Source organism: Carcharodon carcharias, chromosome 34, assembly GCF_017639515.1.
Source record: "Carcharodon carcharias isolate sCarCar2 chromosome 34, sCarCar2.pri, whole genome shotgun sequence".
NCBI lineage: Eukaryota > Metazoa > Chordata > Chondrichthyes > Lamniformes > Lamnidae > Carcharodon > Carcharodon carcharias.
The window spans coordinates 3,479,278-3,504,853 of NC_054500.1; the positions used below are offsets into that span (position 1 = coordinate 3,479,278).

The 25,576-nt window shown below is 43.3% G+C and overlaps 1 protein-coding gene across 4 annotated transcripts in view; it reads left to right on the plus strand.

Moving 5' to 3' along the window:
• LOC121272697 (mitogen-activated protein kinase-binding protein 1-like) overlaps nucleotides 1-25,576 on the plus strand; it is a 140,833-nt gene that overhangs the window by 71,989 nt on the left and 43,268 nt on the right. For all 4 annotated transcript variants that reach the window (XM_041179435.1, XM_041179433.1, XM_041179434.1 and 1 more), the window contains exons 17-21: nucleotides 3,573-3,684; nucleotides 19,236-19,299; nucleotides 19,991-20,113; nucleotides 22,714-22,826; nucleotides 23,864-23,928. In XM_041179435.1, coding sequence (XP_041035369.1) covers nucleotides 3,573-3,684; nucleotides 19,236-19,299; nucleotides 19,991-20,113; nucleotides 22,714-22,826; nucleotides 23,864-23,928 — 477 coding nt within the window. The remainder of the gene's footprint in view (nucleotides 1-3,572; nucleotides 3,685-19,235; nucleotides 19,300-19,990; nucleotides 20,114-22,713; nucleotides 22,827-23,863; nucleotides 23,929-25,576) is intronic.

The window sequence follows — 25,576 nt, forward strand, 5'->3', positions numbered from 1 at the left end:
TTGCAAGGGGAATGTTGTATAAAGTAAGAAAGTCTTGCTACAACTGTAGGTGTGATGTTGCCAACACCCTGTAAAGTATTGTGTACAGTTTTGGCTTCCATATTTAAGAAGGGATATGCTTGCATTGGAGGTGGTTCAGAGAATATTCACTCAATTGAGGCCTGGGCTGGGGGCGGTTTGTCTTATGAGGAAAGGTTGGGCCTATAATCATTGGAGTTTAGATGAATGAGAGGTGATCTTACTGAAACATAAGTACTGAGGGTTCTTGACAGATTAGATGCTGAAAGGAAGTTTCCCCTGTAGGGAATCTAGAACTGAGGGCACAGTTTCAAAATGAGAGGTCATCCATTTAAGACAGATGGGGCGACAATTCTTCTGAGGGTCGTTAATCTTTGGAATCCTCTATCCCCCACCACCCCACCGCAAAAAATGTGGACACTGAATCATTGTCTAACTCTGCCTTGAATAGCCTCGGATTTTTGATCTATGAGAGTAGAAAATTATGGACGCAGGCAGGAAAGTGGAGTTGAAGCCATGATCAGATCAACCATGATCTCATTGAATGATGGAGCAGGCTCAAGGGGTCAAACGGCCAACTCCTCTTTCTCCCGTTCTTATGGATACATAGAGTTTTAAATGAAGCACTAGAGCACTAGAATCAAATATATGGAGACTGACCTTATTAAAAAATCTGTTCTAATGAACATCAAGGGATAGCTAAGTTCAGAAATGCAAGACAACTTCTTCATAGCCCTGCAAGTGCACAGCTGAATTTGCCCTGGTGGTAGAGAAGGGAATATTTCTGATGAATGTACAACAGGATAAGTTATCACATTGTGTACTTGTGGACTTGATTATTTTTCTGTTTTGTTCTGGAATTCATAAATGTTAATGCGAAATGTGCAAAGCTTTAAGACCAAAGTCTCTCTCTGGTATAATTGTAGCTTAGCAGGAGGCAGTACATTGATATGGTCATGCATGGCAGTATAGACCAGTATTTTAGAAAAGCAAATAAATAACAGATATTGTTCCACATCAGCAATTGAGAATTCCCAAATGTGCAGATGGGATCAGTGACATAACAGCTGACTCTCTCAGAAGAAGCAAATCAAGCACAGCATTCCACCTGAGCCCTGGACTGCTGCATAGGAAGAAATATTTACTAAAATCATCATTAGGGCCCAGGATTTGAAGGCCCCACTGCACAAACCTTATATTTACTTTACCTTTCTGCTTATTTGTTATACAAACTTTGTCCACATATCATCTCTACAAATCTACACAAACTATATCTCGAACAATGTTTTTGAACTTGTCTGCTAGCCTGCAGAAAGCTAGCAATTATAGAATATGAAGAACCACCTATTTCCATAATTTATAGGAACTGCTCCAAGAAGGCCCCTTCAGCAAGTAAAGTGTATTTTATATTTTACTCCACCCCCAGTTGAAACCATCCTTTCACTCGCAAAATGTGAGCATACTTCATTCAAATAACCACACATATTGCTGTCATAACATAGGCATCCTCAACATTATCACCCACAAAGAGTGAGAGAAACTGGGTGCGCTGATGCACTTCCCTGTCATTGGGATTCATGTGGCCGTTGCTTAAAAGCTGCTAATCTCGGCACAATTCCTGTGGATTTGCCTGTTGTTTTCTGCAATTGGCTTGTCAATGTGGTAAAGGCTGATACTTCAAACAAGAAAAGTGTATTGATGAAAAAGCAATAGGGTAATTGAGAAAATAATTGGATTGGTGAGTTAGCGTGGAAATATTTGAAACCAGGATTCAGTCTGCAGAGATTTCTGAGATTTCCCGGATTAGTTACACTCCTAAAATTTTTATGTGTTTGTTGACTTGTTAGCACATTGGAGAATTCTTGTTTTCTGCACAAATTCAACAGTAGCCTTCAAAAGGGAATCTGACAAGTACTTGAAGAAAAAATCATCGCGACCTCTTTCCACCATTGCACTGTCAAGGAATTGTCACTGTTTTTCTGATATCCAGTACTGGATAAGCAGAAATTTCGTCCAACTAAATATTGTGAAGACTGAAACCATTGTCTTTGGTCCCTGCCATAAACTCCATTTTTCAACAACTCCATCTTTCTCCCTGGCAACAATGAGTCTTATTCAGATTGTTCACAACATTGATGCCATATTTGACCCCAAGTTGAACTTCTGACCATATACCTGCACCATCACTAAAGCCACGAATTTCCACCTAACATTATCCAACTGTTCTGCACCTCCGCATCTGAAACCCACATCTATGCCCTTGGACTTGATCTGGACTTGACTATTCCAATGGCTGGCCTCCTATGTTTCACCCTGGTAAGCTGAAGTGATCTTAAATTCTGCTTTTTGTGTCTGATCTCATACCAAGTCCCCTTAATTTATCATCCCTGTACTCACTGGCCTGTGTTGGCTCCTGGAGAAGCAATGCCTTGAATTTATTTTTAAAATTCTCACCCTTGTTTTCAAATCCTTCTATAGCCTCACTCCTATCTCTTCAATCTCCTCCAGCCTTACTACCCTCCAAAATACCTACCTATACTCTAATTCTAAAATAAAAAGAAAAAATGCTGGAAATACTTAGCAGGCCAAACAACATCTGAAGAGAAAAGCAGACTTAATATTTCAGGTCTGTGACCATCTATCTAATTGTACCTTCTTGAACGTCACCGATTTTAATAGCTTGTCATTGGCAGCCATGCCTTCAGCTGACAAGGCCCTAAGCTCTGGAATTCCCTCCCTCAACCCCTCTCTCTCCTTTTTAAGCTGCCCCTTAAAACCTACCTCTGTAACCAAGCTTTTGGACCACCTGTATGACAACATTCCTGTGAAGTGCCTTGATGTTTTATTATTTTAAAGGTATTATCTAATTATGCAAGTTTATTGTGTTACAGACTTTTATAAATTAGGATAGGGTTCTTGTGGTGGGGTGGGTCTCCCCCTCTGAATTTGAAAGAGCTCTACAGGTAATGGCATATTTCAAAAGCCATAAGGTTGTTCCAGTGCAGCACCTGTTGTTCTTTATAGCCTAGTACACTGCACCCTTGGTTTATACAGCCAAGCTATCTTGAGTTGTCATTTTCACAGCTCCACGTGTTCTGTCCATCTGTTCCAATCAGCTCATCTGGCTGCTGGTAGTTCAATTTTCTAGGTCCGTGACAACTTATTTCCCTTCACCTGACAGCTCCCACCCCACCTGACTTGAAATAGTAAACCATCGTTCGAGGCATTTTTGGCTATTCAAACCAAACATTAAGCTGGAGTGCCCTCTGCTGTTGGAGTAATGGAAGCATTTGAACAATTAAATATACATAAAATGCCTTTTTATAAAGTGATTTGACTTCAGTGGTAGTTGAAAGGTTTAAAGAGAATATTGACAATAAAAACAACCATACTTGTTAAACTGCCTTGCATACTGTCTGCATTTTTTCTTACATCAATGGCTTTTGTTTTTTTTTTTAGTAACACATTTCTTTTAAACATGGAGGATTTTCCTTGTAACTATTTCAAACTTTACTTGAGGTTTCTAGCATTGGTTTCTGTGCTTTGATTTCTAGGTTCAGATGGATCCCTCTGGAACATTTGTAGCCACTAGTTGTTCTGACAAGAATATTTCCATCTTCGACTTCTACACTGGAGAATGTGTAGCCAGCATGTTTGGGCATTCAGGTATTGTTTTGACATTAACCTACAACCTGCATTATTTAACTTTTAAAATTTCTCTTCCGTCTTGTATATATATTTTTTAAATTTCATTCCTTAAAACCAGCCTTTTTTCCTTGGAAGAAATCCAGTAATCTCCTACATTCTGGTTAAACTACATTGAGTAACTAAAATTGGACTGAACAGCCCAGGAAGTGAAGGTGGAATTTTGTTGGTAGCATGCTATTCCTGAAGGTAGAACTGGAAGTGTGCATCAGTTCCACACTTTTTCCTGTTTTCCATGCCATTACAATTTTTAAAAAGTGCCAGCAGCATGCAATTCTGCAGAAAGGGATGCTTTTCATTGGTGAAACCTGCTGTCAGCTGACAATGCTGCAGCTATGGTTGGGCTGTAGAAGCACCTCTGATCAAACAGGGAGACTCTGCATCATGGCCAAAACTTTCCCACCCAACAATATTGCCATTAACATGAGATTTTTTGAGAGCACAAAGGACGGTTTTCAAATTTAAATTTAAATATTTCACACTATATTGATTTTACTCATACATGCGTCATTGTTATTTGTCGAGACTAGTCGGAGAGCTAAACATACTGACGTATCTTGTGGTTGATACGCATTGATGGTTATGGGGTAGTTGAGGACATTTCCTTTATTGTGGAAGAAACAATGTGTTTTTTATTCAGTCTTTTATTGAATATTCTTGTTACTGTCCAGGGTTGTACTTGCCACCCTGTTAGGACATGACTGAATCTGCAGGCAATGCATTGTAGAGATTTTACAAGATCACTCTCAGCGAGGATAATTGAAATGTGGGTGAACTCATAACCTTGGTAAGGACTCTACCAGCCAACATCCTGAGATGGACCCACATTTCGACAGTACTGACCCTGCTTTTTAGGCCTCTCATTTTCTTTCTTTGACTGACCTGTTCCCCCACCATATCCAGGATCCTCCCACTGCACTTCTCCATGCCCCTGACCGCACCCTCTGCCCTCCCTTGGATCCCTCTTTTACTCTTCCTTCAATGCTTTATGCTCCCAACCCTGCTTCACATATCCACCCTACCATTGACTCTCCCTTGCCACAGCTGAGCCTCCATGCAAACTGCTGTTCTTTTGCTCCCCTCCCTTGTGCTGCCGAGTTCAAGGAAAACCACTAATGTCATACGCAACTGCACAAAGCTGACTGCAAACCACCTTTAAACAATCTTGAACTGGGTGCACTGTGATTTTCATGCACTGCTGACTTTAGCGTAAAGTCAAGATGATTATTAATTGAATGCAAATGTATTATAAGTATGCATCCGCTGTAGGCTGGCATGAGGCTCAATACACTATTGACTTTATCTGTGTATCTCATCCCGCTGTCAGAAAACCAAAATTTTGCATCCTGCCTAATTCAGTCAACCCCGCCCTCCACATTTCCTACTCTAGTAGCTCTGTAAAATTCCCTCCTAAGCCTCTGTGGGTAGGGTTGTACTAATGCTGTATACAAGAAGCAATTTCAGTGATCAAAGAACTTTCAGAATTATTCACATAACAAGTTCATAGGGTTACATAATCAGTAAATGTGAGTATTTTGAATAGAGAGATTCTTCAAGGGTGTGGGATTGATTCAGAATAGCCTCTGATTGTAAAGAGGTGAATTTTCCTGCATGTTTTTAAACTTCTATTTTTCATAAGAATCTGCATGTAATTAAATCACAATACTTAGTGTTTTAAAAAAATGTAAAAGCCACAAAACTAGTAACAAGTGGCAAAGAAAAGCCTTGGGGTGGAATTTTCCATTTTTGAAACTAACTGCAGTGGCGGCTGGGTACCACAGCTTGCTTCTCATTGTTTGGAATGGCAGGAAATCATGCCCGAGTCCGTGCTTGGAAGTTCATTAATTATGCACAGTTGGGTACCTCTCTGAATCACCTGGCAGGTTGGGAGCTGATTCGTCCCTCCTGCTGTTACCTGATGGGGTCGAAGGTTTGGGCATCGTATTTTAATGCCACCCAAGCATATTTATCTCACTCTCTCCAGCCCACCTGTTTTCACATGGCACATTGAGATGTCTGGCAACCACAAAGAAGGCAGCAAGCCACAAGAAGCTTCTTCCCCACCACCATAAAGGCATTGATACGACGAGTGCATGAACATAGGGATGTGCTTTATCCCAGAAATAGCTCCAGAAAGCACACCAGCCTCATGTCTCCGGCCTGGAAAGCCATCACAGAGGATGTCAGTGTGGCTAGCCATCGCACCCACAATGCCATCCAGTGTAGGAAGAGATTGGATGAATGATCTCCTCTGCTTGGCTAGGGTAAGTCATCCTTCAACTCACTCCAATCTTAAACTCTTATCATGCCAACATGTACTCAAAGGACTACTCTCCTCGGTGATCTCCCACAACCATTAGCAGGGACCACATATCACTACCATCTCATCTATCATACTGCTCACACTCCATCCTCAGCCTTTTCTGGGTTGGGCTCACCACACACAGGATGCATGTTTCCCAATCTCTGCTGCATGCCTTCTTGCATGGCAATCTTTCGTCTTCATCCAGGCAAGCTTGCCCACAACAGACAGGAAAAATCCCAGACCGGGAGAGGGACAGCCAACATGCAATTTGAGGAGGATGCTGCTAAGTTCACCAGTAAGTACAGGGATTGCTTCTGTGGGGAAGTGGAGATTGGATTGTCCCAGCAACCTAGTACAGATCTCCCATGAGGTGGTTGTATCCTGATGTTCAGTGAGTGACATGCAATTGTGTAATCTGCCTGCTTATAAACTAAAACACTCTTCTTTCTTTTATAGGCACCAGCAGGTTGAGGCCCACAAGACTGGCCAACATAAACCCCAGCCCTTAGACCATGTTGGATGAGGAAGAACCATCCGTGTGCTCACCCACACCCTCCACAAGTGCAGAGACACACCTCAGTGGGGCATAGATTAGGCTCAGGCTCACCTACTGGCAAACACCTCACTGACACAAGCCACAGCAGTCTGAGGCAGGGACAGCTCAGGTCCTCAGCACTCAGAGGCTGCTGGAGACTGGCCACCTGCTGAGTCTGAGGTGGTGATCATCTGCAAGCAGCTGCTAACTCAATGTTGGAGATGCAACAATATGCGGTGGATCATCAGACAGAGATTTGGCAATCACTCAGCAGACTAGAGTGAAGGATGGAGGAATCCATTCACATTCTGATGTCGTGGCCCCAACATGCAAGGTAACCATGAGAAGGTTGGCAACCACCGATGGAGACCTTGGTCCAACAGGTTTTGCGCTTAGTCCTGAACTTCATGGCCACACACACTTGTCCAGGCAGGGGAGAATGAGGCACCTTGACATCCCTCCAGGTGCCCCTTCTCAGAGATGGGGAGGGGCCCTCAGGCAGGATGTGCATCAGCTGGACACCCTGGGGACACCCACTCAGGACACTCCAAGGGTGTGCAATCGCTTGGGAGTCCCCTTTGCCTGTGACCCCATCGGCTCCAACTGCTCAGGCCAGGGAGGGTGCATCTGCCCCTGAGCTGGACGCTCTCACCAGGCTGGGTCCTCAAGGCCTCGGGCACCAGAGGACATCCGTCAAGGTCATCTCAGACATCAGGATGTCGCAGTCAGCAAGCTGCCTGCACCTCAGCTGTGGATGTCGGGACTGCACCTGGGTGTAGTGGTGGGGATAGGAAGGTTAAGAAATACTGAAATCCCTTTCGGGATATGGATGAACAACCACAAAATAATAAATTGAATCCTCTTTTTTTTTTGAGGTTTGGCCATCCTCCCACTCAGTGATAGCCTCCCTCTGAGAGATTCACATTCATGTGATGTCAACCTCATTGAACTTAATTTCTGCACCCTTGTGTGGTGTCAGAGATGTGTTAAAGTCTTTATTGGAATTATGAGATTAATGCATTTGTAACCCTTCTTCCTCATGAAACACCATTTTGTGAGGGCAACTCAGCAGCCTTGAGGGGTTAGCAGCAGTTGTCTCCTCAGTGGTAGTGCCAAAGAAGAAGACCAGGATGGGAGGGGGATATCCCCAACCATGTCCTCATCTCAGTGGCTGCTGTAGCTTCTCATTAATGTGGTGATGACTGCATCAAGTAAGTTTCCACAGTATTCTTGCTGTTATATCAACTCTCACTTCCCAGAGCAAATGCATAGAGGTTGAATCGCGACCTTGGAGATCACAGCCTGGTGAATCATGAGGCTTTAAAGTGCTAGGGTGAATGTTGAATTGCCCTCGATGTGACTGAACATCCCTTTCAGGGCTCAGGGCCAGGAAAACTGTGGCCATCTTACTTGCCTTCCCTTAACTCCTCCTGGAATCTGGCAGCAATTAAAGTGTCACAGACACACCTTCCATGTCTTGCATCCTCGATGGCATCGTCCTGTGGAAGCCAACCCTCATCTCCCCTCTTCATGTTCCTGGGCTTTCTGCTCTTCATTATCCTCTGAGGAGCTCTCATTCTCTTCCATTTCACCCTCTGGCAAGTGCCAGATTGTGATGGGTGCAACACACAGCGATGATGCAGATACCTGTCAGGAGTGTACTGCAGTGCACCACCTGAGTGGCCTAAGCCTCAAAAGCGCATCTTCAGGATGCTAATGGTTTGCTCGATTTAGGGACTATATGGAGCTGTGAGCTGCGTTGTACCTCTCCACTGAAGCACTCTGAGACCAACGCACCAGTGTCATGAGCTAGCATCTTAGTGGGCACCCTTTATCCCCAAGCAGCCATCCCTGCCGATACTCAGACCATTTGAATATCTGAGGCACCTGGGAGTGATTTGGGATGTATGAGTCATGGCAACTCCCAGGGTACCTGGCACAATTGTGCGTTATGTGCTTCCAACGATCGCATGTGAGTTGAGCATTAGATCATAAGACCATAAGACGTAGGAGCAGAAGTTGGCCATTCGGCTCATTGAGTCTGCTCCACCATTCAATGAGATCATGGCTGATCTGATAATCCTTAACTCCACTTTCCTGCTTTTTCCCCATAACCCTTGATTCCCCTATTGATTAAAAATCTGTCTATCTCGGCCTTGAATATACCTAACAACCCAGCCTCTACAGCCCTCTGCAGTAAAGAACTCCACAGATTCGCTACCTTCTGAGAGAAGAAATTCCTCCTCATCTTTGCCTTTAAATGGGTGACTCCTTACTCTGAGATTATGCCTTTTGTCCTAGACTCTCTCACAAGGGAAAACAACCTCAGCATCTACCCTGTCAAGCCTCCTAAGAAACTTGTATGTTTCAATAAGGTCGCCTCTCATTCTTCTAAACTCCGAGTACAAGCCCAACCTACACAACCCCTCCATACCTGGGACCAACCTAGCAAACCTTCTCTGGACTGCTTCCAATGCCAGTATAGCTTTCATTAGATAAGGAGACCAAAACTGTTCACTGTATTCTAGGTGTGGTCTAACTAGTCCCTTGTATAGTTTTAGCAAGACATCCCTACTTTTATACTCCATTCCCTTAGAAATAAAGGCCAATATTCCATTTGACTTCCCTATTACCTGCTGAGCTTGTATGTTAGCTTTTTGGGATTCATGCATGAGGACTGCCAAGTCCCTCTGTGCTGCAGCTTTCTGCAGTCTTTCTCCATTTAAATAATATTCAGCTTCACTATTCTTCCTGCCGAAGTGCATAACCTCACATTTTCCCACATTTATATTCCATCTGCCAAGTTTTTGACCACTCACTCAACCTGTCTATATCCCTCTGTAGATTCCTCGAGTCATCCTCACCACTTGCCTTCCCACCTATTTTTGTCATCTGCAAACTTGATAGTACATTCACTTTCCACATCTAAGTCATTAATATATATTGCAAATAATTGTGGCCCCAGCACTGATCCCTGTGGCACTCCACTAGTTACAGGTTGCCATCCTGAAAATGCCCTCCTTATCCCAACTCTGTCTTCTATTAGTTAGCCAATCGTCTATATTTATGCTAATATACTACCCCCAAGACTATGGGCTCTTCTGTTACTAGTAGCCTTATGTGCGGTACCTTAGCAAACACCTTTTGGAAATCCAAATATATTGCATCTACTGGTTCCCATTTATCTATCCTGCTTGTTACCTCCGAATTCTAGTAAATTTGTCAGGCAGATTTCCCCTTCATAAAGCCACATTGACTCTGCTTGATTAGATTATGCATTTTTAAATGCCCTGCTATTACATTCTTTGTAATAGATTCTAACATTTTCCCAATGACAGATGTTAAGCTAACTGGCCTGTAGTTACCTGTTTTTTGTCTGTCTCCCCGTTTTGAATAAGGGCATTGCATTGGCAGTTTTCCAATCTTCTGGGACTTTTCCAGAATCTAGGGATTCTTGGAAGATTACTATCAGTGCTTCCACTACCTCTGCAGCTAGTTCCTTTAATATCCTAGGATGCAACCCATCAGATCCAGGGGACTCATCAGCCTTTAGCACCATTAGCCTCCCTAGTACTTTTTCTCCAGTGGTGGTTACTGTATTTATTCTTCCTCTTCTTCCTCCTTGTTTATTTAGTATTTATGCCTTCTAGCATGAAGACTGATGCAAAGCATTTATTCAACTCCTGCCATTTCCTGGTTCCCCATTATTATTTCCCCAGCCTCATTCTCTACAGGACCTATGTTCACTTTGGCCTCTCTTCCTTTTTATATATTTAAAGAAACTCTTACTGTTTGTTTTTATATTACTTGCTAGTTTATCCTCAAAGTTTATTTTCTCCCTCTATTTTATTTTGGGTCATCTTCTTTTGTTGGTTTTTAAACTTCCCCAGTCCTCTGGCTTACCACTAACCTTTGCCACATTGTATGGTTTTTCTTTCAATTTGATATTATCCTTATCTTCCTCGGGTAACCATGGTTTTAGTTCATGGGGCACTGGCAGTACTGGGGTAGAAGGGAGCTGTTCTGGTGGGACGGGCTGGGGCCAGTGTCCTGCCAAATCGAATAACTAGGGCTGTAAAGAGGGCTTTAAACTAAATGGGGGCAGGGGGCGGGGGCGTGGTGGGATGTGGGGTGTGGGGCGAGAGGGGGGGCTGTGTCAGGGGAGAGGGTTCTGGAGAAGGGATACATAGGCTTACAAAGCAAAAGGATATGGCAGCATTGCAGGGCAGCTATTTAGGTAAATTATACCCAAAGTGTGACAAGAAGGGACAGAGTGTACAAAACATTAAAAAAACAGCAAAAAAGGATCAAAAGAGGGGGGAAAAAAAGGTAAAAAGTCCCTTTCTAGGATCTTCCTTGCTCACTGGGATATATCTTTGTTGTGAGTTGTGAATTATTTTCTTAAACGTCTGCCATTGTTCATCAACTGTTTTTTTTCTGCTAAACACCTTTCCCTGTCCACTCCAGCCAACTCTACCCTCATTCCTTTGTATTAACCGTATTTAAGTTTAGCACAATTGTTTCCGACCCAAGTTTCTCTCACTCAAACTGAATGCTAAATTCTGCCATGTTATGGTCACTTTCGTAGGGGATCTTTTACTCGGAGGTCATTTATTAAACCTGCCTGATTATACATTATCAGATCCAAAATAGCCTGATCCTTGATTGGATCCACAACATGCTGTTTCAGGAAACTGTCCTGAATACACTCTATGAATTCTTGCTCGTAGCTACCTCTGCCCATTTGATTTTCCCAAACTACATGAAGACTAAAGTCACCCATGATTAATGTATGCCTTTTTTTGCATGCTCTCATTATCTCCTGATTTATTCTCTGTCCTACAGTATAGCCACTGTTCGGGGACCTATAGACTACTCCCACCAGTGTCGTCTTCCCCTTGTTATTTCTTACCTCCACCCATATGGATTCTACATCTTCCAATCCAAGATCCTATCTTGCTATTGTACTTATTCTATCTTGTACTAACATAGCTACCCCACCACCTTTTCCTTCCTGCCTGTCCTTTCGAAAAGTCACATACCCCTGAATATTTCGTTCCCAGCTTTGATCTCCTTGTAACCATGTCTCCGTAATGGCCATAAGATCATACTCATTAACCTCTAATTGTGCCGTTAATTCATTTACTTCGTTCTGAATACTACGTGCATTCAAGTAAAGAGCCATTAATTTTGCCTTTTTTACCTTTTTTTTTCCCCCTCTTATGACCTTTTTTGCTGCTGTTTTTTTAATGTTTGTACACTCTGTCCCTTCTTGTCACACTTTAGGTATCATTTACCTAAATAGCTGCCCTGCAATGCTGTCATATCCCTTTGCTTTGTAAGCCTATGTATCCCTTCTCCAGAACCCTCTTTTCCCCCCCCCGCTCCCCAGTTTAGTTTAAAGCCCTCTTTACAGCCCTAGTTATTCGATTTGCCAGGACACTGTCCCACCAGAACAGCTCCCTTCTACCCGAGTACTGCCAGTGCCCCATGAACGAAAACCCATTCCTCCCACACCAATCTTTAAGCCACACATTTAATTCCTTGAACTTGTTTACCTTATGCCAGTGTGCCCGTGGCTCAAGTAGTAATCCCAAGATTGGAGGTTCTGCTTTATACTTCAGCTTCTAACTGTTCAAATTCTTTCAGCAGAACCTCCTTTATAGTCCTGTCAATGTCGTTGGTACCAATGTGCCAATGTGGACGATGACAACAGGGTTCCTCTCCAACCCTGAGGAGATGTCCTTAACCCTGGCACCGGGCAAGCAACACAACCTTCAGGACTCTCGCTCACGACTGCCAAGAACAGTATCTATCCCCTGTCGCCACTATGTTCGTATTCTTCCCCCCCCCACCCCGGGCTCAATTGCACAGATAATGTCCAACGAAATAAGGATTGCTGGGGTTTGATCCCAGGATCGCCTGTTTACTAGGGAGGCAGTTTAACCAACTAAGCCACAGAACCTAAGAACATTGAAGGAATGAATGCCTTTACGGTTGATAAACATTAGGGGCTGCTGCCATTGAGCCCTTAAAGCCTCATGGGTACACTTGGGAAGCCTGAGGTAGCTGCAAAGCCATCGAATCTCACAGCTTGGCTATCTTCGTCAAGTGCAAACCTCACATAGTGAGGTGCCTTGCTGTGGAGAGCACCTTTGACCTCTTTGATGCATCTTTGTTGTAGACTGAGATGCCGCACAGGCCCCCTATGGATCCCTGGAATGATTCACAGGAAAAGATATTGAGCGGTCACCTTCAAAGCAACTGGCAGGGGATAGGATAGCCTCCCACTCCACGGGGCATTAGGTCTTCACTAAGAGTATGGCAGATGTGATCTACCAGAGCTCAGGACAAGAGCAGACATGCACGGCGTGGTCTCTCACTCATCTGTAAATAGGAGAGTCTTCGGTATACCAGTGAGGGCCCGTGAGTCGCTTCTGTGGTCTGGAGCTTTCCTTCTGAACCTCATGCTCTTGCTGTGGCTCCCCTGGACCTCAAGTGGGGCCTCCTGCAGATGCTGTGCTCTGTGTCGCCTCTCCCTCTCCTCCATTGTTTTGGAACCCTCAAAGGCAGCATTGAGTCCTGGATCCATTACTGTTCTATCCTTTTCTGAAATGATAGATTGAATAGATTAATGAATAACGGGTGAACATAGTGAAGTTTGCAATCTTGAACAATAGCAACTGTAATGGTCTATAGTGGCTTCTGCCCTGCTAACCTTGTTGCTGATGCAGTTTTGTATCTGAGGCACTACTGGACACATTAGGTGACCAAGATGCCACCCCTGAGACTTAACATCTGAATCCCACAGTAATTGGAGAAGGTTTCTATGACATGCTCAACCTGACCTAACTCAGTGCTCCAATCTCCAATCTGGCATACTGGTTAACAATAAGTTGCTCGTGATTAATGACTGGATGCACTTTGGCCTGTTATGAATGCCCATTCTGAGGAGCACATGACAGACCTCCATTAATGAGATGCTATATATGGAACACCTCTGCCCCCTTAGCGGTTGCCTGCATTCTCAAATTTGACAGTCCTCTTTAATGTTGAAACACAGCGACTGTGATGCTAAACCAGAGACTCCTACATTTCTCTGTTAAAGTGCTGCAAAAGGCATGGGTTCCAGTGATTGGATTCTTAAGGAGGTTGTCCTCCTTTCTCTCAGCGCAGACTCTAGTTTAGCTTTGTGGTACTAACAAGTTAAAGGGCACCCCCAGAAAGGGTGCCTTAGTCTAGCAATGCACTCCTCCAACGCTGCCTCAGACTTCTCCCAATCAGATTTGCTTCTCCTTGTGATTTTATAATTGCGCCATTACTTTGATCATGCAAGATGATTGTTCTGCACAATTACTTCGAGACCAGCTTTGTTCCCTCCACCCCCTCTCTGTTCTCGCTCCAGAAGTTTACTTGTAACCTCATGATGTGAAGGTAGAGCTCCCTCCTGTTCTATTGCCTCCTCTAGTAAAACTGGATCCCATTGTTCTTGTCAACACTCCTACCTTTCTCCCACCCCAAGCTTGTCACTGCTGACATGCCTATGCCCCATGTGGACCTCCTACCCTCCTCATCTAGAGGCTGTGTGCACAGTCAACCACAGAGGAGAACCACAGGCAAGGATAAAACTCCAAGAGGTGTGACTAATGGGAAACAAAGCAGCAGGTTAGCGTCTGTGTTTGGTGGGGGGTGGGGGGCGGTTCAACTTCATGGAAAATTATAAATAAAACTAAAAAGAAAGAAGAGCCCAGGAGAGGCTATTAAAGTCTCCAGAACACAAAATAGGACAGAGTGTTTGGAAAGGGCTAGGAATCTAACTTCAAGCACATCAGATAAAGGGATGACAATGAGAAAGGGGATGGGAAATACAGGACTGAAGGTGTTGTATCTGAATGCATGCAGTATACAAAATAAGGTAAATGACCTTGTGGCGCAGATTGAAACTGGCAGGTATGATGTGGTGGGCATCATAGAGACATGGCTGCAACAGGATCAGGACTGGGAGCTAAATATCCAAGGATATACATTCTATCGAAAAGATAGGCAGGTTGGCAGAGGGGCTGGGGTTGCTTTGTTAGTAAGAAATGAAATTAAATCGATAGCAAGAAATGACGTAGGGTCAGATGATGTAGAATCTGTGTGGGTAGAGTTGAGGAACTGCAAAGGTCAAAAAAACATAATGGGAGTTATGTACAGGCCTCCAGGATGTGGGGCACAAGATACACCAGGAGATAGAAAAGGCGTGTAAGAAAGGCAAGGTTACTGTGATCATGGGGGTTCCAATACGGGAACATCAAGTTGGTAGTGGATCCCAAGAAAAGGAATTTGTGGAATGTCTACGAGATGGCTTTTGGAGTAGCTTGTAGTGGAACCCACTAGGGAACAGGCAATTCTAAATTTAGTAATGTGTAATGAGGCAGATTTGATAAGGGAGCTTAAGGTGAAGGAACCGTTAGAAGGAAGTGACCATAATATGTTAGAATTTACCCTGCAATTTGAGAAGAAAAAGCTGGAATCAGATGAATAAAGGCAACTACAGAGGCATGAGGGAGGAGCTGGCCAGAATTGACTGGGAGGTTAGCCTAGCAGGAAAGACAGTGGAACAGCAATGGCATGAGTTTCTAGGAGTAATTTGGGAGACACAGCAAAAATTCATCCCTAGGAAGAAGAAGCATACTAAAGGGAGGACGAGGCAACCATGGCTGGCAAGGGAAGTCATGGACAGCATAAAAGCTAAAGAGAAAGCATACAATGTGGTGAAGAGTAGTGGGAAACCAGGGGATTGGGAAACCTACAAAGACCAACAGAGGACAACTAAAAAAGAAATAAGGAGGGAGAAGATTAAATATGAGGGTAAACTAGCCAGGAATATAAAAGAAGATTGCAAGAGTTTTTTTAGATATATAAAGGGTAAGAGAGAGGCAAAAGAGGACATTGGGCCGCTGGAAAATGACGCTGGAGAAGTAGTATTGGGGAACAAAGAAATTGGGGAGGAACTGAATAGGTACTTTGCGTCAGTCTTCACAGTGGAAGAGACGAGTAACATCCCCAAAGTTCGAGAGTCGGGGGGCAGAGGTGAGTGTGGTGCCCATTACCAAGCAGAAGGTGCTAGGAAAGCTGAAAGATCTGAAGGTGGATAAATCACCTGGACCAGATGGATTACACCCCAGAGTTCTGAAGGAGATAGCTGAAGAGATAGTGGAGGAGTTAGTGGTGATCTTTCAGGAATCACTGGAGTCAGGGAGGGTCCCAGAGGACTGGAAAATCGCTAATGTAACCTCCCTGTTTAAGAAGGGAGTGAGGCAAAAGACAGGAAATTACAGGCCGATTAGCCTGACCTCAGTCGTTGGTAAGATTTTAGGGTCCATTATTAAGGATGAGATTTCAGAATACTTGGAAGTGCATGGTAAAATCGGGCAAAGTCAGCATGGCTTCAAGGGGAGGTCATGCGTGACAAATCTGTTAGAACTCTTTGAGGAGGTAATGAGTAGGTTAGACAAAGAAGAGCCAATGGATGTTATCTACTTGGACTTCCAGAAGGCCTTTGACAAGGTGCCGCATAGGAGGCTGCTCAGTAAGATAAGAGGCCGTGGTGTTAGAGGCAAGGTACTAGCATGGATAGAAGATTGGCTGTCTGGCAGGAGGCAGAGAGTGGGGATAAGGGGGTCCTTCTCAGGATGGCGGCCAGTGACTAGTGGAGTTCCGCAGGGGTCAGTGTTGGGACCACAACTTTTCACTTTATACATTAATGATCTAGATGAAGGAACTGAGGGCATCCTGGCCAAGTTTGCAGATGATACAAAGATAGGTGGAGGGACAGGTAGTATTGAGTAGGCAGGGAGGCTGCAGAAGGATTTGGACAGGTTAGGTGAATCGGCAAAGAAGTGGCAGATGGAATACAACGTGGGGAAGTGTGAGGTCATGCACTTTGGTAGGAAGAATAGAGGCATAGACTAATTTCTAAATGGGGAGAGAATTTAGAAATCTGGAGTGCCAAGGGACTTGGGAATCTTAGTCCAGGATTCTCTTAAGGTTAACTTGCAGGTTGAGTCAATAGTTAGGAAGGCAAATGCAATGTTGGCATTTATTTTGAGAGGACTAGAATATAAAAGCAGGGATGTGCTGCTGAGGCTTTATAAGGCTCTGGTCAGACCACATTTAGAATATTGTGAGCATTTCTGGGCCCCGTATCTCAGGAAGGTGTGCTGGTCCTGGAGAGGGTCCAGAGGAGGTTCACGAGAACGATCCCAGGAATGAAAGGCTTAACATATGAGGAACGTTTGAGGACTCTGGGTCTATACTCAATGGAGTTTAGAAGGATGAGGAGGGGGATCTGATTGAAACTTACAGAATACTGAAAGGCCTGGATAGAGTGGATGTGGGGAAGATGTTTCCATTAGTAGAAGAGACTAGGACCCGAGGGCACAGCCTCAGAGTAAAGGGAAGACCTTTTAGAACAGAGATGAGGAGAAATTTCTTTAGCCAGAGAGTGGTGAATCTGTGGAATTCATTGCCACAGAAGGCTGTGGAGGCCAGGTCACTGAGTGCATTTAAGACCGGGATAGATAGGTTCTTGATTGGTAAGGGGATCAAAGTTTACGGGGAGAAGGCAGGAGAATGGGGTTGAGAAACGTATCAGCCATGATTGAATGGAAGAGCAGATTCGATGGGCCGAATGGCCTAATTTCTGCTCCTATGACTTATAGCCTTACAACACCCCCCCAGGAAATATCACACATCCACCATTTCCACCTCCTCCCCCCCCCCCCCCCCCCACACACACACACACACACACACACACACACACACACAAACCTTTATTATGTTTCCCTCAAATACCGGCTGTGGATGCCTCCCATAACCATCATCCCATCTGCAGCTCATTACAGAGACAGACAAGTCCATGACAGTGACTGTGAAAGCTCACTGCACAGCTTGGCGTGCATTATTCTAATTGGGCACACAGTCCTTGCACCACCGTGTGAGCCATGAATGGCCCTGTAGCACAATCCACTACATTCCATGACCATCTCAACCCTTTTACTCTTGACTGTGAGGTCCACAGAACCCCACAACTGTGTCTACTCTCTGACTCTGACCTGCTAGCTCCAGACCAAGGCCTTTGACTTTCAATGAGTTCCCCATTGCCTTCATGACTGAAAACGACACTGTCTCCCTTCCCAACTGTGCCCCTCCTTTTGAGCCTCTGTGCAACCCATCCCTCCTTGTGCCACATGAACACACCCTGCTCCCTTTCCTATTCTAGAGCCTGTGTGCGTCTCTTCCCATTCATGCATGTGGTATCCCATTCATCCCTTGTGTGCCAGCACCTGTTTCCCTTGGGCTTCAGCTTCATGCCCCTTGGTCTCCCCTCTTCCTTACATCGTTTCTCTTCTTCTCCACCCCCTCCTCCCGATCCCTTGCAAAGCCTTCCTGCTCCTTTGCCCCCTGACCCATGTGCTTGTTATTGTTTCTCCCCCACCTCCCAGCTGGCACAATACTGATTTCTGTCTGAATGTTGAGCCCTGCCTGATTTACTGCTGCACTGTGGTGCCCTTTGCCTATGGAGGCACCCACCAGAAGCAGACCAACCTTACACCTCCAGCAGTGTGACATTCCACTGGCATTGCAACAAGATTGGCTTTGTAAATTGCACTCGCCTCAGAGTCACAAGCGAAGTGAAGTTTGACCAGTGCACGCCATACTTTGTTTTCAAATGGGATTTAGACTGCTGTGATTTCCCATTGGCGTGATGCAAGATTGGAAGACGGCATGTGATTCCAGCGAGCAACTAATTTAATGAGCGTTCATGTGATGGTAATGAATGCAAGTGGCATTCACGCCACTACTGAGCAGGGTACCCGACCCGCCATCAGAAGAATTGCAAACTGTTTTTAAGCCAGCTGGTTTGGTTTTTTTGGCTCCTGCTAGATTCTCTGCTGCTGCCCACCATGGGCAGGATGGGAAAATTCCACTTTTAGTCTCCTTAACAGCATATGTTGTTGAAATTTTCCTGCGTGAAGCAATATGTTTTGTATTGGTTAATGCAGATGGTCATGACTGCAGGAGCACAAATATATAATTTTATTTGAGCTGCAGTGAACTCTGGTAACACCCCTTTTCTCTTTTTTACATGCTCAGTATCCAGCAACTCTTGCTTGACTTCATTCTGCTTGGCTTTGGATAATCTGAGCTGACCACAATCCTTGGGAGAGTGCTCAGAGAATGCTCGGAGTGGGAAAGTAACCTGCCCTCCACCAAGTTTTTGTGTTGGATGCGATTGAAGATGCAATTTGTGATTTATAAATTTCTCATAGGGAAGTGAAATCTCTACCCACTACACCAGCTGACAAATGTTTCAACTTAATTCTGACTGGAGATTTCATTTTGGTTTACTAAGAAATCTAGCATTGCTCAGTTGGTAGAGGTTGAAATCCACAATGTTTGTGTCTCCATACAAATCTGTAAAGATGCTTCATTTTGAAGTCTGATAGAATTGGATTGAAAATGAATAAATTTGAGGAGTAATTTGTGAATTTCTACATGGAACTTGAATTTGTCAGAAACCACTTAAACTGTTGTGTGTTGTTTAGAATAACTTTGAATTCTGTAAATGCAGACAGATTACAAAAATTGTACTAATTTTCAAATAAATTTCCATTTTTATCCTAGAAATTGTAACAGGCATGAAATTTAGTAATGACTGCAAGTATCTGATCACAGTATCAGGAGACAGGTCAGTACTTTCTACTGGTCCACACGGTTTATAGTTGTGGGAGAAACCACGCAAAGTATGTTTTGGTTGTTAATAAATAGTTGTTGAAAGGGCCCTAATTTTTTTGTAGGCCGACATGACGAGCATGTACAATGTGTAATTTCTTCCACATACCACTCAACAATAACCTGACAGTTGGAGGCCGACATGCTGTCATTATTCATGAAATGTTTCCACTATGAAAAAGTGACTGAAAACAAATGCACATTGTCCCTCTTATTTTCCCTTCCTCCATTAATCTGTCACTCTAGTATAGTCTTGGTCACATTGGGAAGTGGCAGTCTGTGCCTTATTCATTATCCCCAGCTAAATGAGTACTTCAACGCTGAGGATTGTGACGTGTCATTAACATATGGGCTTTTCTTGTTTGCCATGACCATTATGACAATTCCTCAGGATTTTAATCTCATTTCTACCCCTTCAACTACTAAATATACTGTGTATATTCAAAGTGTTTATCATAGCACTTTCATGCAAGGCTGAATTTATGTTCCGTAGCAATGCTATGAATAAAACTAGCTTATTATATAACTGCCTGACAAGTCAACATTGTGACACTTTCTACCCTGAGTGCAATATTATTTAAAGCAATAATTGCCCTATTTTTACTGAATTTTCCAGAGTTTTACTAACTTTATTTTATAACCCACAGTTGCATTTTCATATGGCGCTTGGACTCTCAGTTAACAAATTGCATGAGACATCGCCTCTCTGAAATTAAGCAGATTGCTAAGAAAGACAAAACGCCACCAACCAAGGCACCTGCAACGTTAAGGTATATTAATTAAAACTGCTGGCTAACTTGCAAGGTACTTCCTATTGTTAGGAAATGGAGATAGTTTAAGTTATATTGGGTTTGTGGATGTTTAGGAATGAGTTTTAACTTTAATGTTTGAGTTTGATTCGTTTTTCTCTCTGTGTGTGTTAAGGTCAAGTTGAGTTTTAGTTTCACTTTAAAAGATGCCTGCATTTCTAATGAGAGTTTACGACTAAGAGAAGTTGAGCAATCATAAGAATAGAAAAACTGGGCTCTGGTCTCTGGTCCAGAGATGCAAGTCCCTCCCAGAGACACACACACAATAAACTAGAAACACCAGTTTTTGAGTTCAATTTTGAAGAAAGCTGCCAGGAAGGAGCAGCCTAGAAGACTCAGCCAGTTCCAAGCTAAAGTTGGTTGAAAGTAGCTGCCAGGAAGAGACTGGAGCAAAGGGGGCAGATAGCCAGTCCCAAGCTAAAGCAGAAAGTCCCCAAGAATCCAGGGAGTGGAACAGGATAGCCCCAAGCAAACCTTCTAGTCAAAGGGAGGACAAGAACCTGGAAAAGGTCCTGTTAAGTGAAGTTAAGAGTGAGTGGCAGAGAAAGGCTTCAGCTTAAAGCTCCAAACTGCAGGAAGAAGAATCAAAGTGTTATAAAGGCTTGAGAAGCCAGAAGGCCCAAAAAGACAGCTGAAGATCTTATAACTTTTTTTGCTATGGGCATGTGAAGCAGTGGTGTACTGTTGACGGCTGAGTTAATGAGAGAGAATATGTAGAGAAAAGCTTGAACGCATGTGGTGTCCCAGGGGAGAGGAACAACGGAAGGGGAGTTCAAAACCCTGGACGTGAATCCTTGCAGGAAGTGTCTGAGAACGTATTGGTTTGGAAGAAGATTCCAAGGGGAGTTCTTGGAAAGTGGAGATTGGAAGCCTTCATATGAAAGACTGAGTTCAGTGAGACTGGTTGGCTCATGGTGTGACATAAGTGTCTGGGGGTAGTTGAGGAGAGACCCATAGCATCTGGTTGAGATGGCATCTATCACTTGGTTTCAAAGTGTGGTGTGTCTGACCTCAGGTCACTTATTGGTTTACATTGACTGTGTACTTACTGTGGACATTAGAGTATAAGATAGCTTTTGTAACTCGTGTTATCCTTACAAATCTGTGTATACCTGTAAAGGTGTAATTGTGGGTGAAGGAGTATTGTAATGTAGTTCACCTTTTCTTGTTAAATAAATGTTTTATTCTTTTGTTAAAAGTTCATCAGCTAACTTCTGTGACTGTGTGTTCAGTCGCCACTCTTCAAATACCTAAACAAACAAATTAAAAGTTAGGATCTCTCAAGCTGGGTTCCACTCTGGGATCAGGCTTGTCCAGTGGTAACATCAACTGGGATCACAACAAGATACTGACATTCAGAAAATCAGTCTTCAGCTCCCTTTATTTGTAAGTTCTTATTCAGAGCTCACAAAGTTTGATAATCCAGTCCTCCTCTGAGTAGGTGGCAGGCAGTGCAACAGGTTCCAAAATATGTGCAAATACCTTGATCTAACCATTTAAGAAGCAGGAGAGTGGGCCCATGTGACTTAACAACTTTCAGTTTCCTTAATGTGTTACTGCTTCCCTTCTCACCCACCCCAGATAAATCTTAATGCTCCTCATTCTGATACTCAGTGACCTTTAGAGTTGAAGAAGAATGCAAGTGTGGGGCCAGGAGATCTAAATGTTGTATTATGGTTTGCCACAATACTATTGTTATCTTGCCACCCACTGATTTGCATTACCCTAACAACTGTAGCAACAGTAGAACTACAGAGTACTCTTATAAGTATGTAGTCTATATTTCATGATCTAGACAAGTGATTTGCCTTGGTCCTGGAAGAGCAATCTTCCCTACAATATAAACATATTGAATCCCAGATATGTACTCGCATATTCACTGGTGCAAGTCCAGTCCAATTTCCGTGACAAAAGTAAAATAGCTTGTGTTTATATAGTGTCTTTCATGATCTCTGGGCTTTCCAAAGCACTTTACAACCAAATAAGTACTCTTAAGGCATAGTCACGGTTATAATGTAACCGATTTATGTATAGCAAGTTCCCACAATGTGATAACCAGGTAACCTGTTTATGATTGGGGGATAAACATTGGCAAGACACCAGGGAGAACTCTCCTCTTCTTCAGAAAAATGCCATGGAACCACTTGCTTCCACCCGAGGGGGCAGACGAAGTCTCAGTTTCATGTCTCGCCTGAAAGACGGAGCCTCCGACTGTGCAAAACACCCACTAAAGTATCAGCCTTGGTTTTATTTTCAAGTCTTTGGAACGTGTCTCAGGCAAAAGTGCTGCCCATTGAGCCACAGCTGACAGAGTTAGGCTCGGAAGTACCTATTGCTTTTGTAACTGGCTGTGTACATGGTGCTTTGGTTTTCTCCAAACTTCAGTGTACCACCATGTGCATGTTTACATCTGTCTACCCAGCGTAGCATTTTGAGCCTTTTTTGGAATACCCACTATTATAGTCACAACATTGGTGACTGAGATTAGGAAATACTAATATTTTGAAGATTTCCAACATGGAACAAAGGACTTTACTTTTAATACTTAATAACTCTTTTAGGAGAGAGACCTTTATGGTGCGAAAGTTGGCTTCAGAGGATCAGGAAGATAAGAGTGAGGATGATGCAGACGATGGGTCATTCCAAACCCCTTTAAAACAGCACATGGACAGAGGTAGGAGCTGCTTTGCATTTACTATACAGTGCATGGGATGAATGAAATAGACCCCCAAAAAACTTGTACCTCAATGGCTTCATAGTTTAGCATTTGTATTGTGCCTTTCTTGACCATCCAAAATGCTTTACAGCGAATTCAGCACTTTTAAACTACAGTCACCATTGTTATGCAGGAAACACAGTAGCTAATTTTGCACAGCAAGCTGCTTTGTGATGTTGATTAAGGGGTGAACATTAGCTAGGACCCAAGAAATAACTCCTCTGCTCTTCTTTGAAATAATGTCATATGATCTTTTGTACCCATCTGAGAGGGTGGTTTAATGTCTCATTTAAAAGATGGCACCTCCAATAGTACAGTACTCCCTCAGACTCAGTATTGCATGGGAGCGCCAGCCTAGATTGTTGTACTCGACTCTTGGAGTAGGACTTGAACTCACAAGCTTCTAACTCCGAAGCTACCAATTGAGCCAAAGCTGGCTCTAAATTAAAACCAAAGCTTGAAAAGTTTATAATAGCTAGCTGAACCCCAAGGTTAAAGTATAGCCTGGAAATATTTGACCATTTATTTTATAACTTAAGTTCTGCATTTGTGCTAACACTACTGCCACTGCTTTGTTAGTGTGACATATTCCAATGTGGTATGCTTTCCATCAGATTTTCCAGTATCTACCAGAAATATTTTCGTAAAAGATCCTTAGCAACTGTGTTTATTTTTAAACTAAGGTTAACCACAGGGTACTACTTCTGGATTTTGCACTTGACAATATGGATGTTGTCCTTTTCTCCCTTCTTATTCTGTGCAAAGTCCTAAGAACACATGATAAAACCAAAGGACTTTACAGTTCAAGAAGAAACTATTCATCCCCCTCCTATCATGGATGCTAGCTCTTTGTTAGAACAATCCAAAACTAATCCCACTGCTCCATGTCTTGCATCCCTGTATTTTCCTCTGCTTCAAATATCAATACAATTTGCTCTCGAGTGCTTAAAAAAACTTTTTTTCACCATTTTTATTGCTGCTACACAATCTTGTAGGTAAGACTGAAGATGCTGTGTTCCTGATGACTAATGGGAAACTTCCACTGTGGGCAAAAAGACTGGTACGTTCCTCATTTTAACTTGAATGCATGTTATCCTTTCCTCTCTACAAAAAAATGTTGCTCTTTGACCAAGGCCACCTGCACTGTACTAGCTGAGATTAGCTAACATTCAGAACAGGGATTGAACCTTGGCTCTTCCTGACTCCATTCCTCATACATTATACTTACTTGCTGAGCCATCAGATGCCTGTGAAACCTATTCTAAACTTCTCCAAATCCACTCTTCCTCAAACAAAATAAACTGTACAGAAAACTGATGTAGGATTAGCAATCAGACATTTTTTGCATTGCATCTAATTTCATGTTCTCACTTCCATTTTATTTTCTCTCTTGTTTCTTCCTTTTGGAAAACATCCTTTTCCCAGGCCTCTATCAATGCGGTGCTTGAGTTAGGATGGCCATATGTTGATTCAGAATATTTGATATTGGAAGGGTTGGGGGGGGTGCAGACAGGAAACTGGAGCTGAGACCACAGTCAGATCAGCCATGATCTTATTGAATGGCAGAGCAGGTTCGAAGGGCCAAATGGCCTACTCCTCCCAAATCCCATGTTCCTATCTGGGCCTGTGCATGGGGAAAAAGAAGGGAGTTGTGATGAAGATCACATCTTTCTGAAGCAGTTGTGTAACAGCTTGTACATTGGTGCACAGCTGCCTCTTGATGCTTTTTGTTCAGTGTCTTATGTCACTGCAAGGGAACTATGCATCCCAAGTGCATAAAATAGTAAAACAATGATTTGCTATATTCAGATGTAATATGCAAAGTTTGTAGCAGTACACTGGCATCTTGAATATCATGCTGAAACAGATGTAGCTAACAAATGTATGACTTGGATCCAAGTGAAAAGTTTTATCAGAGTAAGGATCATATGCTTGAAATGTTCTGGGGGTGCAAAGAGAGGTTATGAGTTGGTGACATTAAATTCAATGATAGAAGATTCTTTCAACTAAACATTATGATGGTCCTGAATTCTTTCCCCATCATCCCTCTGGAGGGCATGGCGTTGTGCAAAGCTGCAATTACATATCTATGCTGTTTTATGCCAAATGAGATGATTCATATATGAACCAGGGCAGTATTCTTGTCTCATATTTTTTAGTCTTGGGAGCTGAGTGTCATTCTTTACTCCCCTCCCATTCTACATCTCTGCCCTTGCACCCAAGAGCTGTACTGTTACTGACCAGGAGTCCTGGCTGCTTTGGGTCTCTAAATCAGGAACATTGAGGCCAATGGTGGGACACCAGCTGAAGTAGATGACCCAATCAAACAAGTGGCATTCCAACAAAAAATGAAAATTGCTGGAAATAATCAGCAGGTCAGGCAGCATCTGTGCAGAGAGACAGACATCTGGTCAGTGACCTTTCATCAGAACTGGGAAAAGCCAGTTCATGGACTTTTAAGCAAGGCGATGGATGGGAAAAAGAACAAAAGTGAAGGTCTAAGATAAGGTGGAAGACAGGAAAAATTAAATGACAAAAGGGTTGGTGGTGCAAGGCATTGGGCAAGTAAAGAAACAAAAGATGTGTCTAGAGGAGGTGTGATTGACAGAATGAGGAACAGCTGCTGTCCGAAGATTAAAAACGAGTTAATTGAAAGCCTGCCAAAGAACAAAAGCAAAATGGGAATAGAGATTACAGTCTGAAATTAT